We start from the raw sequence: 20,000 nt of genomic DNA, 5'->3' as shown, positions 1-20,000 counted from the left end.
GTGTACAGATTTGCTGGTCTTAGTTTGCCATTTAAGACGCCCAATCGACGAGAGAAAGAGCAAGAGAGAGGGTGGGGTGGTAATAGCCATATGTCAAACACTTCAGGCCATATGTGTGTTTATGCTGTACACAGTGTAGTAACACAACGATGGGCCATAAACATAGAGCAGAGGAAGGTTAGGGCAGCCTGAGAAAATGAAAAACCCAGAAACAAACACACTAGGGTAAACTGCAACTGCAAAAATCCACAAATAAACACATAAACACACACACACACAACACATCACAAACCCACACACACCCATATTCAACGGGACCAAAAGCTTTGGCCCCAAGAGTGTTGGGGGGTGGCTTGGGAAGGATGTGAAAGAAGAAGTGAATAACGGTCTCTCTTTCTCTCTCTCCCTTGCTCACTGTCTTTGTGTGTGTGTGTGTGTGTCTAAGAGAGAGAGAGGCAGAGAAAGACAGGCTGAGAATTGGCTGTTTGCACAATTCCACTGCAATCACTTTTCCATATGCTACAGACAGGACTGAGGGCAAGAGGGAAGGGTGAGAGAGAGAGAGAGAGAGAGAGAGAGAGAGAGAGAGAGAGAGAGAAGAGAGAGAGAGACGAAGAGAACGTCGGACGTATGTGGAGAGGTTGCCCCTGGACACACTGTCACCCCGCATCAGGGAAAGAGAGACACTTAGCTTGCCCCTGATAAACACACACGCACACACATGCATGCACGCTCTCTCGCTCTCTCTCTCTCACACACACACACACACACACACAAAGCCTCACACAATACACATATTTGAAGAGCTATTGCAGCGAGGCCAGTGCAGAAATGGAGATATAGCGCAGAGAGAGAGAATAAAGGCCTTTTCTGAGATGACACTTCTTAGAATCTCTGCCCCCCACCCCCACCCCCCACCCCTCTCTCTCTCTCTCTCCGTCTTTCCCTCGTTCTCTCCATCTCCAGACGCCTGCGTCCTCTCCTGCCTGGCCCCAGGGAGGGGAGAGGAGAGGCGGATACGGATGTAATCCACAGCCCGCCAGTGTAAGCACAAAATTAATTCTCTCTAAGCCACAAAGAATTAATCCCTCTCCTTGTGCTGGGTGCTGAGCTAGACGTGCTCACAAACAATAGCGCACGTACACACACACACACACACACACACACATGCACCCATACACACACACATACACACAAACACGCATATACGCGCACAAACATACACTCACCCACCTCCACCCCACACACCCTCACACACACTTATCCATGAACACGCGCACACCCTTAGGCTTCTGAACCACACACACACACACACATACACACACACACACACACACACACACACACACACACACACACACACACTTTGGCTTCTTAATTCTCATTAGCACTGGTAATGGCACATCAGAGCACAAAGAGGCTTTAATCAGCAACCTCAGCCTTCCAAAGACCCCCTCTAGCCCCCCTGGCTCCTGCCTCCCACACTGCTGCCTAGACCGAGAGCGAAAACCCCTAGACCAGCCCCAAAGATGTGGTCAAATGCCATATTAGGTCAGTTCATTACTCGGCTTGTCCGTGTGGAAAGATGTACTAAAATAGGCTAGATGTGGACTCACAGTCTTCGCGGGTCTGGATATAGAGGACGTTGCTGCGGACCCCGTCCCCAGCCTGGGTGTAGGCCAGCACCTGGATGCTGTAGTTGGTGAACTTCTCCAGGCCTCTGAGCTCCACTTGCTCCTTGATGGTGGTGATGTTCTGCATCTCGCCCCACTCTGAGAGACAAAAGGACAGAGAAATGTTTAGGCCAGGGGCTGAGCTGGGACAGTTGGTTTTGTGAGGATGTGAGCGTGTGGGTAGTATTTTTCTGTCCAGGTTGGTGTCAAATTTTGTCATTGCTAGTCAGAATTTGAAAGGGTTTGATGGAGACACACACACACACACACACACACACACACACACCTCCATCGGGGAAGACGGCCCAGAACACAACACGATATCCCTTCAATACGCCATGCAGAGTCAATCTGGGAGGTTCGGCCCATGTGATCACCGCCTCGTCGGATGTCACAGAAATGGCCCGCACGTTCTGAGGAGGCTGGCTGGGCACTGGAGAGGGAGAGAGAGAGAGAGAGAGAGAGAGAGAGAGAGAGGAGAGAAATAGGAGAGAAGGTCATATAAGTTATCAGAACCTTGTATCTTCAGTTATCTAACCTTTATGTTCAGCTATCATGCTCTTGGTCATTAGAAAAGGTCTCTTCATAGAGGGGTGGAAAATAATCATGACTTGTTTGACTGATGATGAGAATAGATATACCTGAGAATATTAAGAGATTCTTTAATAATTGTAAAAGATCTGGATTCTATTCACATCAATGCAAAGGCTGTCATCACCTGACTGCCTCGGCCAGTTGATTTACAAGAAAAAAAAGGAAAACGTCTCTGAAAACCTAAATCACATTTCCATATCAAACCTGAAGTGAGAAAACAGGCTAGCGATAGATAAAAGCTCATGCTGTGTGTCCAGCCTGATGTATAGGACCGTCTCTACAACCACCATCTCTCTCTCTCTGTACAAGCCTCCCTCTGTCCCCACTAGTCCAGGTGCCTCCTCTATTGGCTACTGCTGGCCCACTGACCAATAGGCTTTCAGCCTGTGAATAACCACACTGTTGAAGATGAACAGAAGTTAACTTGTGAGGGAAGGAGGGACAGGAAGAGAGGAAGAGAGCTGATTGAAAGACAGAGGGCAATGAAAGAGAGAGTTTTGGCCAACCCCACCAGGGCATTTCTCTGCAGCTGGTGAGGAGAGAGGAGGTGGGGAGGAGGAAGGAGGAAGGGAGGGAGCAAGAAAGGAGGATTGGAAAATTGAACGGGTTTGCGTGAATAAACCTTGGGGCTCCAGCTATGTGAAGTCTAAATAATTAGATGGGAACAGAACATATCCCACTCACACCTTTACTACAGGGAGAATAAGGGGTGTTTGAGGTAAGGAACAATATGTGAGTAAACAGGAGGAAAGGTGAGCGGGAGCAAATGTGTTGAAATAGTTGGCATATGGGCTTATGGAGCTAAACAGATGAAGGAAGGGGGCTAAATATGAAAGATACACAGAGCGTAAAATAAAACAGCGCAAAGGTTGTAGAGGTAGAAATGAATGATACATAAGTAAGTGCAGGAGTTTGGAGGAAAAAGATGGTAAAATAGAGGAACATAATGAAAGGCGGTTTTGGACTGGGACTAGAGGGGGGAGGAGAGAGGGGGCGAGGGGCATAGGAAGAAGGGAGGAAGGGAGGAAGAGAGTTGAAAGCAAGGGGAGCAAGGGAAGGGCAGAAAAAAGATGAAAAGAGGGAGCAGAGAGACAATGCGCTCAGCTGTGGATAATTACAGCAGGAAGCTAGCAGAGAGAGAGAGAGAGAGAGAGCCAGAGAGAGACAAGCTAATTATAATTATTTTTAGTATGCTTGTTGTTATCACTATTATCATAATGGCCATCAATATCACTGTCGCCACGGTGACAGCCACTGGGAAGAACTGGAGGGCTCTGTCTGCTCTGGACCAATGGGGTTCAGCCAACTGTTCACTGGGTGGACGAGTATGCATGTGACGTGTGTGTGTGTGTGTGTGTATGCATGTGCGTGTAGGTGTGTGTGTGTGTGTGTGTGTGTGTGTGTGTGTGTGCATGCGTGCACAAGCATGTGTGTACGTGTTTGCATGGGGAGAAAAAAACAGGCCATGTGGATGACGTGTGAGAGATTATGAGAGATGGCACGTATTTGAAAAATTGTGTCTGTGTACACATGCAGTTTATAATTTTTCATAGCACAATAGTAAACAATAGAGACAAACATAAGGGAAGTATGAGAGAAAGAAGATTTAGAGTTCATCCTGAAAAAAAAAAAAAAAGATGTAGATTTAAGAAATTATTAAGATTTTTAAAGAATCTCCAGCTTAGAAAATATTGCTTTACAAGAGATGAATGACGAGGAAAGCGAGATGCATGGCCTGGCAGAGCACGGCCTGCAGAAGGAAAAGAAAACCAGGAAAGAAAACCATATGAACTACAAATAGACAAAAGGAAGTCCTTCTGTCCTAGTTCTATGTCTTATTACTTTACAGAGGCCCCTCCCTTCTCTTGCACATGACTTCCTTCAACCTCACATCAATTTTTGCCTTTTCATAATGTTTGAGCAACCAGTGGACATTTCTCTTGATCCCCACTTACAGTATGTTTTAAAAAACGCCATCAACTCTGTTATTATTTCTACAAAAGCATTCGGATGCCAGCAGTCAACAGAATCAGGGCTGCAATGTTCATTTTTGTTGAGAGAGAGAATACATACAAGGTAGTAATTTTCAATTCCAATTCTAGTTTCTTTTTTAAAGGAGAGTAGGAAGTCTGGCATGATTTCACACATTATTTAGACAGTGAGAAAACAGAAAGAACGATGGCAGCACAAAATGTGCCATGGCTGTGAATCAAATCCAGGCCTGACAGGGGGTGATATGTTTTTTTAAGACTGACACTTTGCTGTTCTATGTAATGCACCACGCCGTCTCACCTGTTCTCTTTATTGCAGCTGGTCAGTGTAAACCAGCCCTAATTTACACATACAGACTGACCAAATAGGCAAAAAATCCCTTTATCATACATGTTGAGGAATATCTACTCTATGCGTGATTTTTTAAATTGCCATCCTCACCATCCTCTAGTGTTGTAGCGTTGATCTCAGAGCTAGAGGGTCCTGTGCCGGCTCTGTTGAAGGCCTGGACGACCACGCCGTACTGGGCAAACTTCTTCAGGTTGTCCAGGGTGTACACCTCACTGTCTCCAGTAGCCTTCATCTCCACAATGCTGTACTGGCCATTACTGCCCGGGCCGTTCTCTCTGTAACCGATCTGGTAACCCCGGATCACCCCGTTCTGCAGCTCCTTCCTGGGAGCCTGGGGGAGGAGACGAGGGAGGAAAATACTGGCGTCAAATCAAAATCATATATCCTTATAAACTGTGTGATTATTCACTCACCTCCATGCAGGGAAAAAGAACCAAAAAATGTTGATAGTTTGGGAGTGGAAAAAGAGGGGAGAGGGGAAAAGGATGACAACCGACAGACAAAATCTCTTTGAGGGAAGCAGGCAGTTCCAATACTTTACCTTCCAGGTGACTCTGATACTCTGAGAGGTCACCGGCTGCAGGATCACGTCCATGGGAGGACCGTCAGGCTCTGCAGGGAGAGAGAGAGAGGTTGAGGAGGTGTTTCGCGGCTGGCAAACAAATCATTTGTGGCTTTTATGTTCCTAATACGTGTCATGACCCTGTTGCCCCTTGAATCATTCTGTAAAAATGTCTAAAATGTACGGGCATCTATCTGAAAATAACAGTGTTTATGTTTCACAAAGGTTGACTTTTTGTGAATGCAAGGGCAGAAGCCAGTGCCATGACAGATGCAGTGGCTAAGTTGCAAGAAGCAATGTCATGTGAGAGAGTGATGTCATGTGACTTACGTGCTTCCTCGGTGCTGATGGTGAGCTCCTTGCTGGCCTCGCTCTTGCCTATGGCGTTGTAGGAGTACATGCGGATGCTGTAGACTGAGGCAGGGTGCAGGTCCACTATGTTGGCCTGGTTGTTGGTGGGGGAAATGTTACGAGTGGCGTGCTTCAGCTCCCAGGAGTCTGTGTGTGTGTTAGTGTGTGTGTGTTGAATGAAAGAGGGAGAGAAGCAGAGAAAGACGAGTGGAGTGATAAAGTAGTACATTGCTATTCTAACTCCAAAATTATATCTGTGGCTGATTGTTAATTTAGAGTTATACAATTTATTTTTCCCTCCAAATTGCATTTGCAATTGCTCCAATTTTTTCTTTTCAGTTTTTTAGATTTCTGGTTTTTTTATTCCTGGATTTATGAAATCAAAACTCTTTCAAACAGAGAATGTATTTTCTTAATCAATATACTTTTGCTTATCGTAGGCATACAGCATGCTTATCTGTCAATATAATGTGTTTTTTTCCCTCATTGGTGAGGCAACTGCACATTGCAGAAAAGGCCTGACATCACCATATTGGAAGTAAATATGAGGCAGTTTAAAAACCATTTTGAAATGTATAGCAGTGTTTGTGGAGGTCAACCTCAACCAAGTACAAAACATTTCATATATCCCTCTTGCATTCTAATGTTACAACAGTGTTTAAACTTGTTTCTGTCAATTATGTCTTGATATAAATTATTCAATATCAAATATTGATAAACTATTTGCCCAAATACCTTTTGGTTCAGTTTACTTAAGATCCAGCTACATCTCTGTTTTCTGTAAAACAGAAAATACACTCTTTGTACTTACCTGTCTTGTTCTTATACTCAATATCATAGGAGGTGATGATGCTGTTGCCATCAAACCTCTGTGTCCACCGCAGGTTCATGCTACGATCTTTCACTTCTCTCACCTCCAACTCTGGAGGGTCTGGGGGCTCTGGGGGTAAAAAGACAGAAGGAGTGAAGGAGGGAGAAGAGGCATGACAGAAAGGGAAGAGAAGGGAAGGCAAGAGAGAGTCAATGATGGATAGAGAGAGGGAAGTGCAGGTTTTATTGATATAAAGACATGGTAAAGTAAGTGTCTTTGTGTAAGAGTGGTCACCTTGCACAGTGAGCTGAATAAGGCCTCGTCCTTCTCCGTAGGAATTGATGGCATGACAGGAGAAGAAGACTGAATCTCCACGCTCTGCTGGCTTCAGCTATAGAGAGAGAGAGAGTGAGTGAGAGAGAGAGAGAGAGAGAGGTGAGAGGCAGACAAAGAGATAAAAGAGAAGAAGCAATAGGCAAGAGTAGACAGAGCAAAAGAAAAACATGTTTCAGAGCAAGATAAGGCCCTTCACAATTGATATCTATTTAATTGTCAGACTCAGAGACATAAAGAGATTGCTATCTGATTTTATCAACTGATGCTCTGCTATATCTAAGCATTTCTTACCCTGAGTGTAGACAACACCTCGTCGGTCTTCTCGTTGGGACTGGTGGTAATGGAGTACCGGGGGTTGCGGTCAGGGTCAATGACGGTGTCGCCTCTCTCCCAGCGGATGATGATGGGCCACTCTCCTCTAGCCGTGCAGTTCAGCTCCTTCACATGGCCCTTCTTCGCCATGGTGGTGTTGGGGTGACTGGTGATCATAGCTGGGACTGGAGGGAGGAGAGACAAGGTGTGAGATGAAGGGAAGGTGAGGGAGTGATGAGATGAGAGAGAAAATGGATGATAGAGGTGGACGAAAGAGGGGAAAGGTGGGATGGACAGGAGGCGGGAAAAGAAGGAATAAGTAGAGAATCAGAACGGTTGAAATGCGAGAGAGAGAGAGAGAGAGAGAAGTGCAGGAGGGGAGGGAGGACAAGAAGGAGAGGACAGCTGGCAGTTAAAAGGTGTAGTTCAGAGAAGCCAACTTCCATTGCATTAGAGTAATGAAGAGCCATGGTCAATGAGGTAAAGTCAATAAACCACCTCTCTCATTCTCCAATAGTTAACAGTGGGGTCTAGGTGAATGAGGAGGCAAGAAAGATACACTCTACCTTTCACACACGCTCTATACTCGAAATCATTCACACACTCCAGGCTCAACACACACACACACACACACATACACACACACACGCACGCACACACAGTATCGATCTGAGGAGGGTTCCGCTGTTTTGTTTTCATCACTTATTCATCTCACCCTCCCTCTTTTCCTCTTTTCCTCCCTCTCTCCGCTGAGCGAAACAGACAGAATTGTGGGAGGCAGAGGAGAGGAACGGTTCAATCAATAACACTAACACCGGAGAGAGAGAGAATGAGAGAGAGAGAGAGAGAGAGGCAACACCGGGGTAGCAGAACATGGTGAAACTAGTAGATCCAGTGTGTGTGCCTGGTTGTGTGTACGTGTGTGTGTGTGTGTGTGTGTGTGCCTGCATAGATGTGTGTTAAGTGAGGGAGTGTAAGAGGGTGTCAGAAATCAAAAGAGTAAACATCTTCTGTGTCAACCTCTTTTGTGTGTACAGCTCCTGTCTAAGGTCATTGTGCTGTTTAATGCCATGCAGAATATCGGCCTCACACAATGACCTACATGATGACGACAGTTTATAATCACTGTGTGTGTGTGTGTGTGTGCATTTGCACATTTACAGAGGGAGTTACTGAGGGCCAGGGCAGGGCAGAGAGATTGATTGCAGATAATGATTAAGCTCAAAGTGTTTTTGATAGTCTGTAGACAGATCCCGAGAGTCAAGAGATCAATCGCTCAGTTGCTCGCTTTCTCTCTGCCTATCACACACACACACACACACACAAACACACACACACCCTTCCCCCTCTCTCAGTTCTTTATTGTTTTGTTCTCTAGTCCATGGCCACCTTCGCTCCACCGATTTGTCAGTAGTGTGTGGTGCGTGCGTGTGTGTGTGTGTGTGTGTGTGTGAGGACGCAGAGCATGGGGAGAGTTGTGCGAGCTGGCTCATTGGTTTGACATAGTGAGTAAGTCAGAGTGTGCGTGAAGACTGATAAAGCAGGACTACCGGAGCATCCTGCATGGCCTCACTGCAGTCATCTGGACCCTGACAAAAGGCCGGCAAACTCTGCTAGATTAGCCTGTTAGTGGAAGTGTTGTGACAAAGCTAGGAAGGTCTTTCAAACAGCACATTTTACATCCATGGGCATTTTGACATTTTTGTCTGTGTTGCGCAAAACCCTGTGATTCCAAAAAGTCCTTTCAGAAATGGAGATTAACCCGTGGATTTCTAAAATTTAACAAGTATCGTGAACCCTGTTCTATGTGTGGGGAAGTGCCAGCTGCCAATATATTGTAGAAACGGCGAAACCTGGACACTATATGTGGACATACTATAGGTTGAAACGTTTCAGAGTGTGTATACTCACTCTTGACGGTGAGGACCATGCTCTTGCTGATGTCTGAGCCCACTCCGTTGGAGGCCTGACAGAGGTAGAAGCCACGATCTTCCTCTAGAACATGTCTGATCAGTAGAGAGCCGTTATTCATGATCTGGATACGGCCCGTCAGAGGCACAGGGTGGTACTGTTGGGGGTTCCCAATACCCGCTGCATACAGAAAGAGGGGGAGAGAGAGAGAGAGAGAGAGAGAGAGAGAGAGAGAGAGAGAGAAAGAGAGAGAGAGAGAAAGAGAGAGAGAGAGAGAGAGAGAGAGAGAGAGAGAGAGAAACAGCAACAAAATAGAGAGATAATGTAATTGTCAACACATGCATTCTAATGGGATTCACTAAATGGATAAATACTATGGATCTATGAACATGACAATGGGCAGACAGACAGGTGAGTACATATATAAACAGGTAGATACAGTACATAGATAAGAATGAAAGATGGGTCATGTACCTAGTGTACCTTTGGCATGTTTCCACATGACCTTGGGAGGGGGGTATCCATCCACAGAGCAGTTTAGGACCCCCGCCTTCCCATAGATCCCATCCTGGTTGTTGGGCTGCACCACAAACCGAGGAGGCACTAAGAGAGGAGGACAAAGTAGACATTAATTTTCAATCCTTGGTCAATCTATTTCAGTCAACACCTCCTCAATGGCTTTATTCTACCACTAAATTGCACTAAAACCACCACTAAAACTTCAATTGATGATGACATGCAGTAAGCGTAGCTTCCAGCAACAGCAATCCCTCCCTTTCTCCTTCAACCCTTTCTCCCTACCCCTTTTCAATCCCTTTGTTATTCTCCATCTTCTCTCGCCCCTCCCTCCCTTCCTTCCTTCCCTCCCTACCTGTGACCGTGAGCTGCCTCTCTGAGCTGACGGTGGCAGCATCGTTGCTGGCAATGCAGGTGTAGTTGCCGTTGTGTTTGAGCGACACCTTGGAAATCTGCAGGGAGCTCATGAACTCCTTGGTGTCGATGGTGATGCCCGAGGAGGGCACGATCTCCTGGCCATCCTTGCGCCAAGTGATGCGTATGGGCATGTCTCCGGACGACACCACGCAGGCGATGTACATCAACTTTCCGATGGAGGTTGGTGGAAAGTCAAACGGCTGGATCAGTGGGGGAACTGACGGAGGGAGAAAGGCAGACAAAAGAGTATGTGAGATAGGAGAAAAAGACCAGAAACAGAGGGCAAGGTGGGTAGAAAGGAAGGAAGGTTAAACAGAAATATAGTAGGAAAAAAGTAATGGAAGGGAAAATAGTAAAAAGTGAAAAGATAAGTAAAAGAGATATAAAAGAGAGATCAAGTGGAGAAAATATATGATGAGAAGGAGAGCGGGGGAGAGAAGAAGAGAGAGGCAACAGGGTGAAATAAAGGGTAGATTGAGAGAAGACAGAATGAGGCATAAAGGGAATGGAAATAAAGAAAAAAAGATGAATGAAAACAGTTAGAGGGTTGTTTAAATGAGCCGGGTGAGAAAGAGGTGAAGACGGAGATTTGAGGCAGATATGAATAAGTGAAGGATAGAGAAAAGAGAGAAAATCAGATGAGAAGACACAGGGAGAATATGGGTAGACACATAGATTTGAAGATTAGGGGGCATAGAAAGGACATGGGGTGGGAGAGGGGGTGATGTAAAAGGGAGAATAGGTGGAGTGAGAAAGAGGGAGGGAGAGGAAAAAGACAGTGTTTGAATTTTGAGATGCAGTGATTCAGAACCTGTCATTTTCGCCTGACAGAATAGTTGGTAAACTAGTGGCCCATCTGTCTGTCTGTCTATCTGAGTGTGGGTGATCAAAAACTTGAATCTTTCAGTCTGTCATCTAAGCCTGGACCCCCAGAGCTTCCAAACCACCGCAGCCTGGCCTACTAGCCCACTACCCACCCTGCAGCCGCTCTGCCCCCCTACCAACCCCTCCACTCCACCCCGCCCTGCCCTGCTAAAGCCAGCCCATAATAGCTGCTCTAATTAGAGCCCCATCCGCAGGGGGAAGAACGGTGTTGCCATGGAGACCGGCGGAGGTGATGGCGGTGGTTTGGAGTGAGGGAGGAGGGAGGGTGGGGGTTACAGCTGAGACATCTGGGGGATTTAATCTGGGCCTCGTTAAAATTCATCTAATTAAATCAGAGACATGACGAGCACGCATGCATACAAGCACACACCCACACCCGCACACAGCAAATGTACATGCACACATGCGTGTACACACATGCGCACTCGTGTATACACACGCCGGCGCGCACATGCACACACACACACACGCACATAAGCACACAGAGAAACACCACCAAGACCACTGAGCACCACAAGGTTCACACATCCGCTAATGTCAAACTGAAACACACAACCCACACACACATGACAACTTCCTAAAACAAACATGTCATGCCATAGCCACGCAGAGCAGAGCGAAATAACATACAAGCTGGCACACAGAACATATAGAGCACACACACACACACACATACACTCACACTGTCACTCTCACACACTCACACACACATGTGCATGCGCATGCACTCATGCACAACCTTATACAATAGCGCTCCTGCTCTATGTAATTGCTGAGTGGTTGAGAGGGTGCACTAGGCCACTCCGCCCCTTAATCAGGGGTTATTAGAGGCAATGCATACAGCTTTCTCCTTTCCTCTCCCTCTCTTTCACTCACACCCTCCCGCTCTCTACCAGTCTTACTCACTCTCCCTCCCTCTTACAATCATTCACTTTCACATTCATAAATTTTGCCACTTCCTTTTTCAAACTTTCGACACAGCAAAACACTGCCCAACTGATGCATATTGCAGTGACTGATTATTCGACATATATTCACCTCATTAAACAGTTCAGCGGTCTTGGCCACACCCCAAGCACAAGCAGATTAATAGAGATACCATTTACACCACATCCAGTAAGTATGATGAGTGTGTTATGAAGTTACTCATCTATTTATATGACTGTCCAGGGTGGGAAATTAAGCCTAGCCATGAACTATATAAAATTATTATAGCTATCACATTCACACGTTTCGACCCTGAGACCGCGCCCCGCTGACCTTTGACAGTGACGTAGACGGTCTGCGTGATGAAGAGCTGTGGTTGGATGAGAACGCTGCAGACATAGGCCCCCTCGTCCATCCCCTTCTGAACATCGCTTAGCTTCAGAGTCCCATTCTCATACACCACCTGGACAGAGAGACGCGCAGCGGGCATCAGCAGCGTTACCTCGAAAGATGCTACATGTTGGGGTTTCTTATTCTATCTAGTGCTGTGAATTTAGCTGTGATGATACTAACACAAAAAACATGACTGACGCTGATGCAAACAGTAATCCCATTGATTTGCTTTGGGCCTTTATTTGTTTCAGTTTGGGAGTTTGCAGGTTCCGTTTGCCAAAAGATCTTAGAAATCCATTCTGCTAAACTGATAAGTTACACATCAAAAGGAACAGGGAGGGGAAATAATGAAATAAGCCAATAGAAAGCGGCTCACAGGGGCTGCAGAGCATAGCATCAGCACCATTCATTTGACAATCACACTGTATCTTCAGTGAAATGCTTGCATTATTTACCTTTATATGGTGAATATTATATCACTTTAATCAGTACTACAGTCAATCAATACTATGTATGTACAGTATGTATAAGATAGGAATTATATATTATTGTATGTATTAGCATTGCACGATTACACATTAAGACATTAGTGCCTATTATTGTATATGAGTGCTTTCCAATATATTTTCATTGTCTTTCAGCAGAAATCTTTAAGCCAACTCCACCTGGCGATGGTTGTCAGGCAGCAGAAGCCCCTCCTTGTACCAGTTGATTGAGTAGTATGGGTAGCCAATCACACGGCAGTTTATGAAAGTGTTCCTTCCTGCCACTGCAGTGATGTTCCTCATGGGCCGAATCCTTGGTGGACCTGAGGGAGAGAGAGAAAGAGAGACAGAGAACGACAGAAAGGGGGGAGATAGAGAGAGCGAGAGAGAGAGAGAGAGAGAGAGAGAGAGAGACAGACAGACAGAGAGAGAGAGAGAGAGAGACAGAGAGAGAGAGAGAGAGAGAGAGAGAGAGAGAAACAGGTTGACCAGTGGGAAGTGAAGAGAAGGAAAGGAGGAGGAAAAGAGGAAGATTATTAGTTGATGGTGTCAGAAGCAGGGCGTGGAAATTTAGGAATAAAGGGAAGGGGTGATAGGGAGGGGAATTGGGGAGAAGGGAAGGAATAGAGGAAGAGAAAAGCATGTAGAGGTGTAGGGAGAGAGAGAAGTTAGAATGTCCTGCCCCGATGTTAAGAAGTATCTTTGTTTTTGGTGCCTGGTGTGGTTTCACTGTCGTGCGGAACTGTTGAGCCTAAACAACTTAATCATTAATTGTTGTCTCCATGTGTAAGCACTGCACTTCTAATTTATTATAGGGTATGGTACGTGTGTTTGCACCAGTCTAGGGCGCTGTGTGCAGGGCTGCACATTGTAGCTCATGTATTGTTCCCTTTGTGCTATAGCTAATGAGCATGTTCTCTATTAACATTTGTGCTGAGAACTCTAAAGGTCATGCTACATGGGCAACATTTTGAGGCAGTGGAAATGGGCAATAGCGCCCACAGCAGGTAATTGGTAGACAAACTGGGACAAAAAATCATGTGAATAACGTAATGGCCTACAAATAACAAAAATACAATGAAAAAATACAGTTCCAGCTCCACTGCCTCAACATGTTGCCCATGTATCATTGCCAAATGACTAGGGAAGGAGACTGGGGGCTGTGGGCAGACAGACAGACAGACAGACAGACAGATAGAGAATGTGTTTTGCATTATTGGAAGACACTGGCAGCTATCACTCAATCATATCCATCACTCCTTCTCTGACCTTCTCACCATTGTTTGTCTTGTATCTTTGTTTTTGTCTCTCCTTCCAACCTCCCTCCCCCCACCTCTCCCTCTCTGTCTCTCTTTCTCTCCTCCCTCGCTCAGCGTGTGTTGAGCTTTGAAGTCACAGCTCTGACGAGTCAAAGATGTATTATTCAGCAGCACCGTCGCACAGCTACACATGCACACACACACACACACACACACACACACACGTGCAAGTGTGTTCAACTATGTCTGTGTGCGGCTGCGTATGTTTGCTGTTGGCCCCATCACTGAATGGGATGAGTTGAGTGTATCACATTTCAGTAAGTGGATAAGCATAATAGTGTGTTTCTGCTTTTATGTGTGTGTGTGTGTGTGTGTGTGTGTGCATGTGTATGTATGTGTGTGTTTGTCTGTATTTGTGTCAGCTTGTGTTACTTGAGGGGATGAGGCTCTTTGGCAATGGGGCTCATTCTCACTCCAATGATCGTTCTGGCATGTCTCCTTAGAGCAGACTCACATGTCACAACTACACATCTCACCAATGGAGGGAGAGAAAAGAGAGAGAGAGAGAGGAAAGACAGAGAGAGAGAGAGAGAGAGAGAGAGGAAAGAGAGAGAGAGAGAGAGGAAATTGAGAGAGAGGGAGGAAAGAGAGAGAGAGAGAGGTGGAGAGAGTAATACAGCCCTGTCCATCGGTGTCACTCCTCATCCTTGTCGTCCTCTACGACAGTGACATCACCAGTCCTGTCACCAGGGTTCACCATCGCTCCCTCGACACACACTGGCACTCCTCCGCTCCTCTCCTTCCCCTCAGTCCCTCATTCCTCTCCTCTCATTTCATCCCTTTCTCTCTCTTCCCTCTGTCCCTGGCCATCTGTTTCTTCCTCTTCTAGAGTTTCTTCATCCCTTTGTCTCACGTTCCCCTAATCGCCATTGCTCTCCTCCAGCCACTCTTTCTCTCCATGTGTTCAGCTGCTATCCATCTATGTTATATTTTATCTGTCTCACTGCATGCATGTCCGTCTGTGTGTGTATGCATGTGCATGTGCACACAGGCAGGTAGGTGCATGGGTATGTGTATTTGTATGTTTACTGATGAAAAACAGCTGAAAAAGTGGATATCCATTATTTCTCTTAGTCAGTGGTGCAGAGCCCTGTTGTCTGCGTTGAAAAATTGAGATGTTTGTATGTGTGTGCATGCTTTTTATGTGTAAGTTTGTATATGTGTGTGTATGTGTGTGTGCGTGCATGTGTGTAGAACTAAGTGAGACAGTAAATAAGAGGGTGGAGACAGAGAGTGAGAGAAAGAGAGACAGAACAAGACGGTGACAAACAACATACATGGGCTGGAAGAACAAAACACAGACTGCTGGAGAAGAGCAGACAAATAACAGGTAGGTGAAAAAGAATGAGGGGTCGAGACAAACAAGTGGAACGAAAAGAAGAGATGACCAAAGGAAGAGAGAGAGACACTGAAGACGTACACATGAGAAAACAAAACACACATACAGAGATAGAGGTAGAGATATAGAGGGGTACAGGATAGGATACGGGTCGGGGTGGGGGTAAGGGTAGGGGTCAGGCTGTGAGAAGCCTCTGTATGACTGATATTGAAAAGTAGACAGGCACCTCTTACGTTTATGCGCGCTTGGTACTCGGCACTACCGGCCGAGTTGCGTGCGGCGCAGCGATACACTCCTCCGTCGCGGATCTGCGGGCTGCTGACGTTGACGTGGCTCACGGTGCTGCCGTCGGACAGCGTGTACTGGCTGGCTCGGACGCGCGACAGGTCCCGGGCCACGGGCTCGTCGTCCAGGGTCCAGGTGATGGTGGGAGGGGGCGCTCCTTTGGCGGCGCACATGAGGGAGAAGGGTTCGCCCGGGACCACCACCCGCTCGCTGAAGGAGGCAACGATACGGGGCGTCCCATCTGGGGAGAGAGAGAGAGAAGAGAGGTGTTAAGAGGTGTGAGAGAGAGATAAAGAGTAGTGACCCACTGTGATGCCTCACACTGGATTCAGACCGGTATTTTGATGGGAAGACGGATAATCATGAGGGGCTGGGGAATGCAGTGGGCGCCTTCTTTTCAGGACTGGATCGCAGAACTTGACAAAGTAGCAGCATATGGACTGAAATGTATTTTAGCGTGAGGGGCAGGATGGAAAAATACACATCAAAATACTTAATGTATATCTGTAACAAGAACTACGGTGCATTAAGAGTAACACAACATAGCCAATTCCACTGCATTCAGGATTATACTCCATATTGCATTGAACTATAAGGTATGAATATTGAAAAGAAGATCCCTTTGGTGTCTTTTTTTCCTTTTTTTTTTGCAAATTTTAAGTGATTTGTTTTTGTTTCTTCTCGTTTCTTCACAGGTGTAGATATGTGTTCATTAGTGCATGTATGTGCATATTAAAGCTTCAATAAACTGTAACACTTAACACAAAGAGATGAATATTGAAATATGTGATGCAAATACAAACCATGTGTGACTGTGGTTAGGTTAAGCATAAAAAGAAACACCTATGATACCCGATCATTCTTGCCTTGCCAGCAGTATAACCCTGGACGATTCTTTTTACACACATCCATGACAATACACAAACTGTCCCACAGTCCTGCCATGGCACATACATCATACCCCCCTTCCTTCCTCACCTTCCAGCAGTATGATGGAGAAGTCCTGGGCGGTCTGGCCCTTGCGCGTGGCAAAGCACTGGTAAGCCCCCGAGTGTCTCTTTTGGGCGGCAGAAATAAACAGAGTCTCATTGTGAGCCCCCTGGATGGAGAAGTGCTGGTCGGGCAGGACAGGCTCTGTGTTTCGGTACCAGGACACAGTGAAGTGGGGGGAACCCTGGACGGCACAGGACAGGATGACTGTACTGCTGATCCCCGTCTTCAGGTTCTTAGGAGACAAGGTGACCCGCAATGGCTCTGGAGAGAGAGAGAGAGAGAGAGAGAGAGAGAGAGAGAGAGAGAGAGAGAGAGAGAGACAGAGAGGGAGGAAAAAGTGGTCAGATAAGTGAAAGTAATGTGGACAGAGAGATGGTGGTGGAGACAGGGAAGGAATAGAAGAGTTCAGAAAAAGAAGAAGAAAAGGTAGGAGGAGGAGAAGAAAGGGAAGAAGAAAAAAATTGTGTAAACAAGGTTTTCTGGGATAAATAATACAAGATAGTAGACAGAAGCAAATGTTTTATGAAATGCCATTCTTCCCTTCAGATTCAAAACTTACCATCTAAATATTGTGTAGCCTATTGTACGTCAGCCCATCTCAGGCAGCAGGTATTATTTGCATTGCTGAACCAGAGCAATTTCAACTGAGCTATGCTGCACTGGCCAGGCAATACAAATCATGTTTTTGTGGGGGATAGATAGATTGTGTATTTGTAGTTTGTGTGTCAAGGTTTCTGTCATTGCCTGTCTGTGTGTGTATTAGACACAGAGGGAAACGGAGACAGAGAGACAGAAAGGGGGAGAAAATGTCAGCGAGCAATAAGGCAGCTGGTGTTAAGTGCTGGAGGCTGCTGAATGTGTGTGTGTGTGTGCCCTCGCGCGCGTGTGTGCGTGTGTCTGCAAGTTAAAATGCATGTGAGTGTGCGCGTCTGTTTTCACAAATGCAATAATGTGTGTATGAGTGTGTGTGTAAATGTATCTCCAAATGTGTGTGTGTCTCTGTTTGTGTGTGTGTGTGTGCGTGTGTGTCCCACCTTCCATGCCCTGTCAGAGAGGGTTTGTGGGCTGTGCAGTGATGTGCCCCGTGGCCAGTCGGCCCAGTGTCCACTAAGTTTACCCTTATCCCCTCCGCCCTCGATCTTCACCCCACCCCACCACCCCCCCACCCCCTCCCCCCGCCTCCTCCGCTGCCCCCTCACCCTCTTCACAGCAGAAGTGTGCCATCCCCTCCGTCTGCGTCACCTCCTCATCTCCACACATCTCTCTCATTCATACACACAACCTTGTGAAGTCTCCCTCTCTCTCTCTCTCCCTGTCTCACATGCTCGGTAAGCAGAGCGTCAGGCCCGCTCGACCACCGCTCTGCTCTGTCACCGTAGCGACGTCTCAGTGGGGTGTCGGAGCATGGCGGGGGAACGAGCCGTCCTTGGAGATCAGGCTCATGCTCGGCCCAGAGAGGGGGGGGTGGGGTGGGGGAGGACATGGAGGTGAAACGGGGGCCAGGACACAGCCAACGGAGCTTAAACGATGCCTCCATCCTCCCTTCCTCTCCCATGACCTGACGTGACATCCATTACTTCACCTCTATCTCTGTCCATCTCACTCTTTCGCTCCATCTATAGCTGTCAGTGTGGAGCAGTGGGGGTCGACAGAAGTGGATAAAGTTGGACGCTGGTGTGTGACGCTTTTGTGTGTGTGAGGAGGGGTTGTCTATGTTCCCAGGTAGCTTCAGCTTTGGTATTTTTTTTTTGTACCTTGCAGAGATTTTAAGATGGCCTGTCATCCTCTTGGAAATTCCTTTCCTTTCCTTTCCTTTCCTTTCCTTTCCTTTCCTTTCCTTTCCTTTCCTCTCCTCTCCTCTCCTCTCCTCTTACCTATGACGTTGAGGTGTCCCGTCACCTCCTTGGAGCCGAAGCTGTTGGTGACCTCGCAGATGTAGTTGCCGCTGTCCTCGAGCCTCAAGTCAGAAATGGTGAGGCCAGTGAGGCGCCGCGTCCAGCGGGAGTCTGCCGGTAACGGGCGTCCATCCTTTAGCCAGCGGATGGTGGGGTTGGGGTAGCCGGAGGCGATGCAGGGCAGCTCCACACTGCGCCCCACCTGCACCTCACCGGACTGGAAACTGTCCAGCACTGACGGGGTGGACTCCGTAGGGTCTGGAGGTGGAGGAGGTCACAGATATTATACATTGATTTGGAATCTTCAATGGTTTAGCTGATTTTCATTAAAAACATTTTCATTGTAGGAGCTCCTTGGAATTGAGCCCTAAAACTGTTCAAAAGCCCTATAATGGTTCAAAAGTCTGTTAGAGAATATAATGGTTCAAGAAGAGCCACTACTCATATTATGGTAGGCATTTAGATATATTCTATAATGTGTGCAACTAAGAACTGGCAACTTGTTGCGTACCCATAACAGAGAGCCTGGCTCCATTGCTCTGGCGGGTCTCTCCACTGTACTTGTGCTTGGTGATGCAGCGGTAGGTGGACAGAGCATCCTCCTTCTGCACTTCTGAGATGTACAGAGCTCCGAATGAGGTCAGGAAGAAACGGTTACCTGAGGAGGACAGGAGAGAGGGAGCGGGTGGAGGAGGAGGGAAGGATATGTTAGTCAATATGTCTGTGTAACAGGTATGCCATTATATCAGTGACATATCAATTGTGTCTAGTGTATCGTGTTTTGACAGATATATTTTCACTCCATTTAACCAACAGAGAGACATACGCAGATGCAGGGTTCTCACCTATTTTAGCATGACATTTTTCAAGATATTGATCAACGATATGACATACAAAATCTCAAAAATCACTCCACACTGTCATTTGCTTACAGTGGCATTATTTACATAAGTAATGTAGATATAGTAATATGGTGTAACATAATACAGTTATGCTACTAAAGAAAATCTGAGCACATTTTATGGCCACTGATCAAATTTGGAAGGTCATGAGACTCGGGGGTGTAGTGGAATGATGAAATGAAGACATTTTTTAAATCATTTCTAAATGTGAGGTTCTGTCATTTTTACTGTAACCTTACAGTAACTGTAACCTTTTTTCCATGGGATCTTCTCCTGTATTCATTGTATTTATTTTTTGTGTTTATGATGACAGGGAAAATAGAAATGAAAAAATGTTGTTGAGGGCAGCAAAGGTCATGTAGGATATGTGCTGCTTTCACAAACTGGATTTTAGTATTCAGGATGCCAGAATTCCCAACATAAGACCCTCGTGACAAAACCTGAGAAGACATTTTCCAGAGAAACCAGTGGATTCAGAAGAAATAAATGTAGACTAGAATGTATATGCCCCCGCAAGGCCTAACTACAGCACTTAAGGGAACACATGGGAGCTTTTAAGAAACCAGCTATCGTGTCCTGTCCATCTAGTGAGATATGTAGAATAGAGGAGGAGAGAGGAAGAGAAAGAAAAAGAAAGAAAAGAGAGAGGGGAGTTACTGTAGGTGTTAATAATTGATGTCTCTCTCTCTGTGTGTGTGTGTGTGTGTGTGTGTTATGGTAACAGTAGATTAGTGTCATTTTCATTTCACAT

The 20,000-nt window shown here is 46.3% G+C and overlaps 1 protein-coding gene across 1 annotated transcript in view; it reads right to left on the bottom strand.

Annotated features, from left to right (window-relative positions):
• dscaml1 (Down syndrome cell adhesion molecule like 1) overlaps window positions 1–20,000 on the bottom strand; it is an 86,826-nt gene that overhangs the window by 15,576 nt on the left and 51,250 nt on the right. The window contains exons 4-20 of the mRNA XM_071912151.2: window positions 18,859–19,005; window positions 18,327–18,605; window positions 16,438–16,713; window positions 15,401–15,700; window positions 12,697–12,839; window positions 11,972–12,101; window positions 9,765–10,043; window positions 9,368–9,496; window positions 8,894–9,073; window positions 6,962–7,167; window positions 6,629–6,725; window positions 6,335–6,463; window positions 5,503–5,670; window positions 5,152–5,222; window positions 4,701–4,941; window positions 1,960–2,106; window positions 1,617–1,772 (exon numbers count right to left, since the gene is read on the bottom strand). Coding sequence (XP_071768252.1) covers window positions 1,617–1,772; window positions 1,960–2,106; window positions 4,701–4,941; window positions 5,152–5,222; window positions 5,503–5,670; window positions 6,335–6,463; window positions 6,629–6,725; window positions 6,962–7,167; window positions 8,894–9,073; window positions 9,368–9,496; window positions 9,765–10,043; window positions 11,972–12,101; window positions 12,697–12,839; window positions 15,401–15,700; window positions 16,438–16,713; window positions 18,327–18,605; window positions 18,859–19,005 — 3,078 coding nt within the window. The remainder of the gene's footprint in view (window positions 1–1,616; window positions 1,773–1,959; window positions 2,107–4,700; window positions 4,942–5,151; window positions 5,223–5,502; window positions 5,671–6,334; window positions 6,464–6,628; window positions 6,726–6,961; window positions 7,168–8,893; window positions 9,074–9,367; window positions 9,497–9,764; window positions 10,044–11,971; window positions 12,102–12,696; window positions 12,840–15,400; window positions 15,701–16,437; window positions 16,714–18,326; window positions 18,606–18,858; window positions 19,006–20,000) is intronic.

Source organism: Centroberyx gerrardi, chromosome 6, assembly GCF_048128805.1.
Source record: "Centroberyx gerrardi isolate f3 chromosome 6, fCenGer3.hap1.cur.20231027, whole genome shotgun sequence".
Taxonomy (NCBI): Eukaryota; Metazoa; Chordata; class Actinopteri; order Beryciformes; family Berycidae; genus Centroberyx; species Centroberyx gerrardi.
This window is presented reverse-complemented; position numbering and strand designations above follow the sequence as displayed.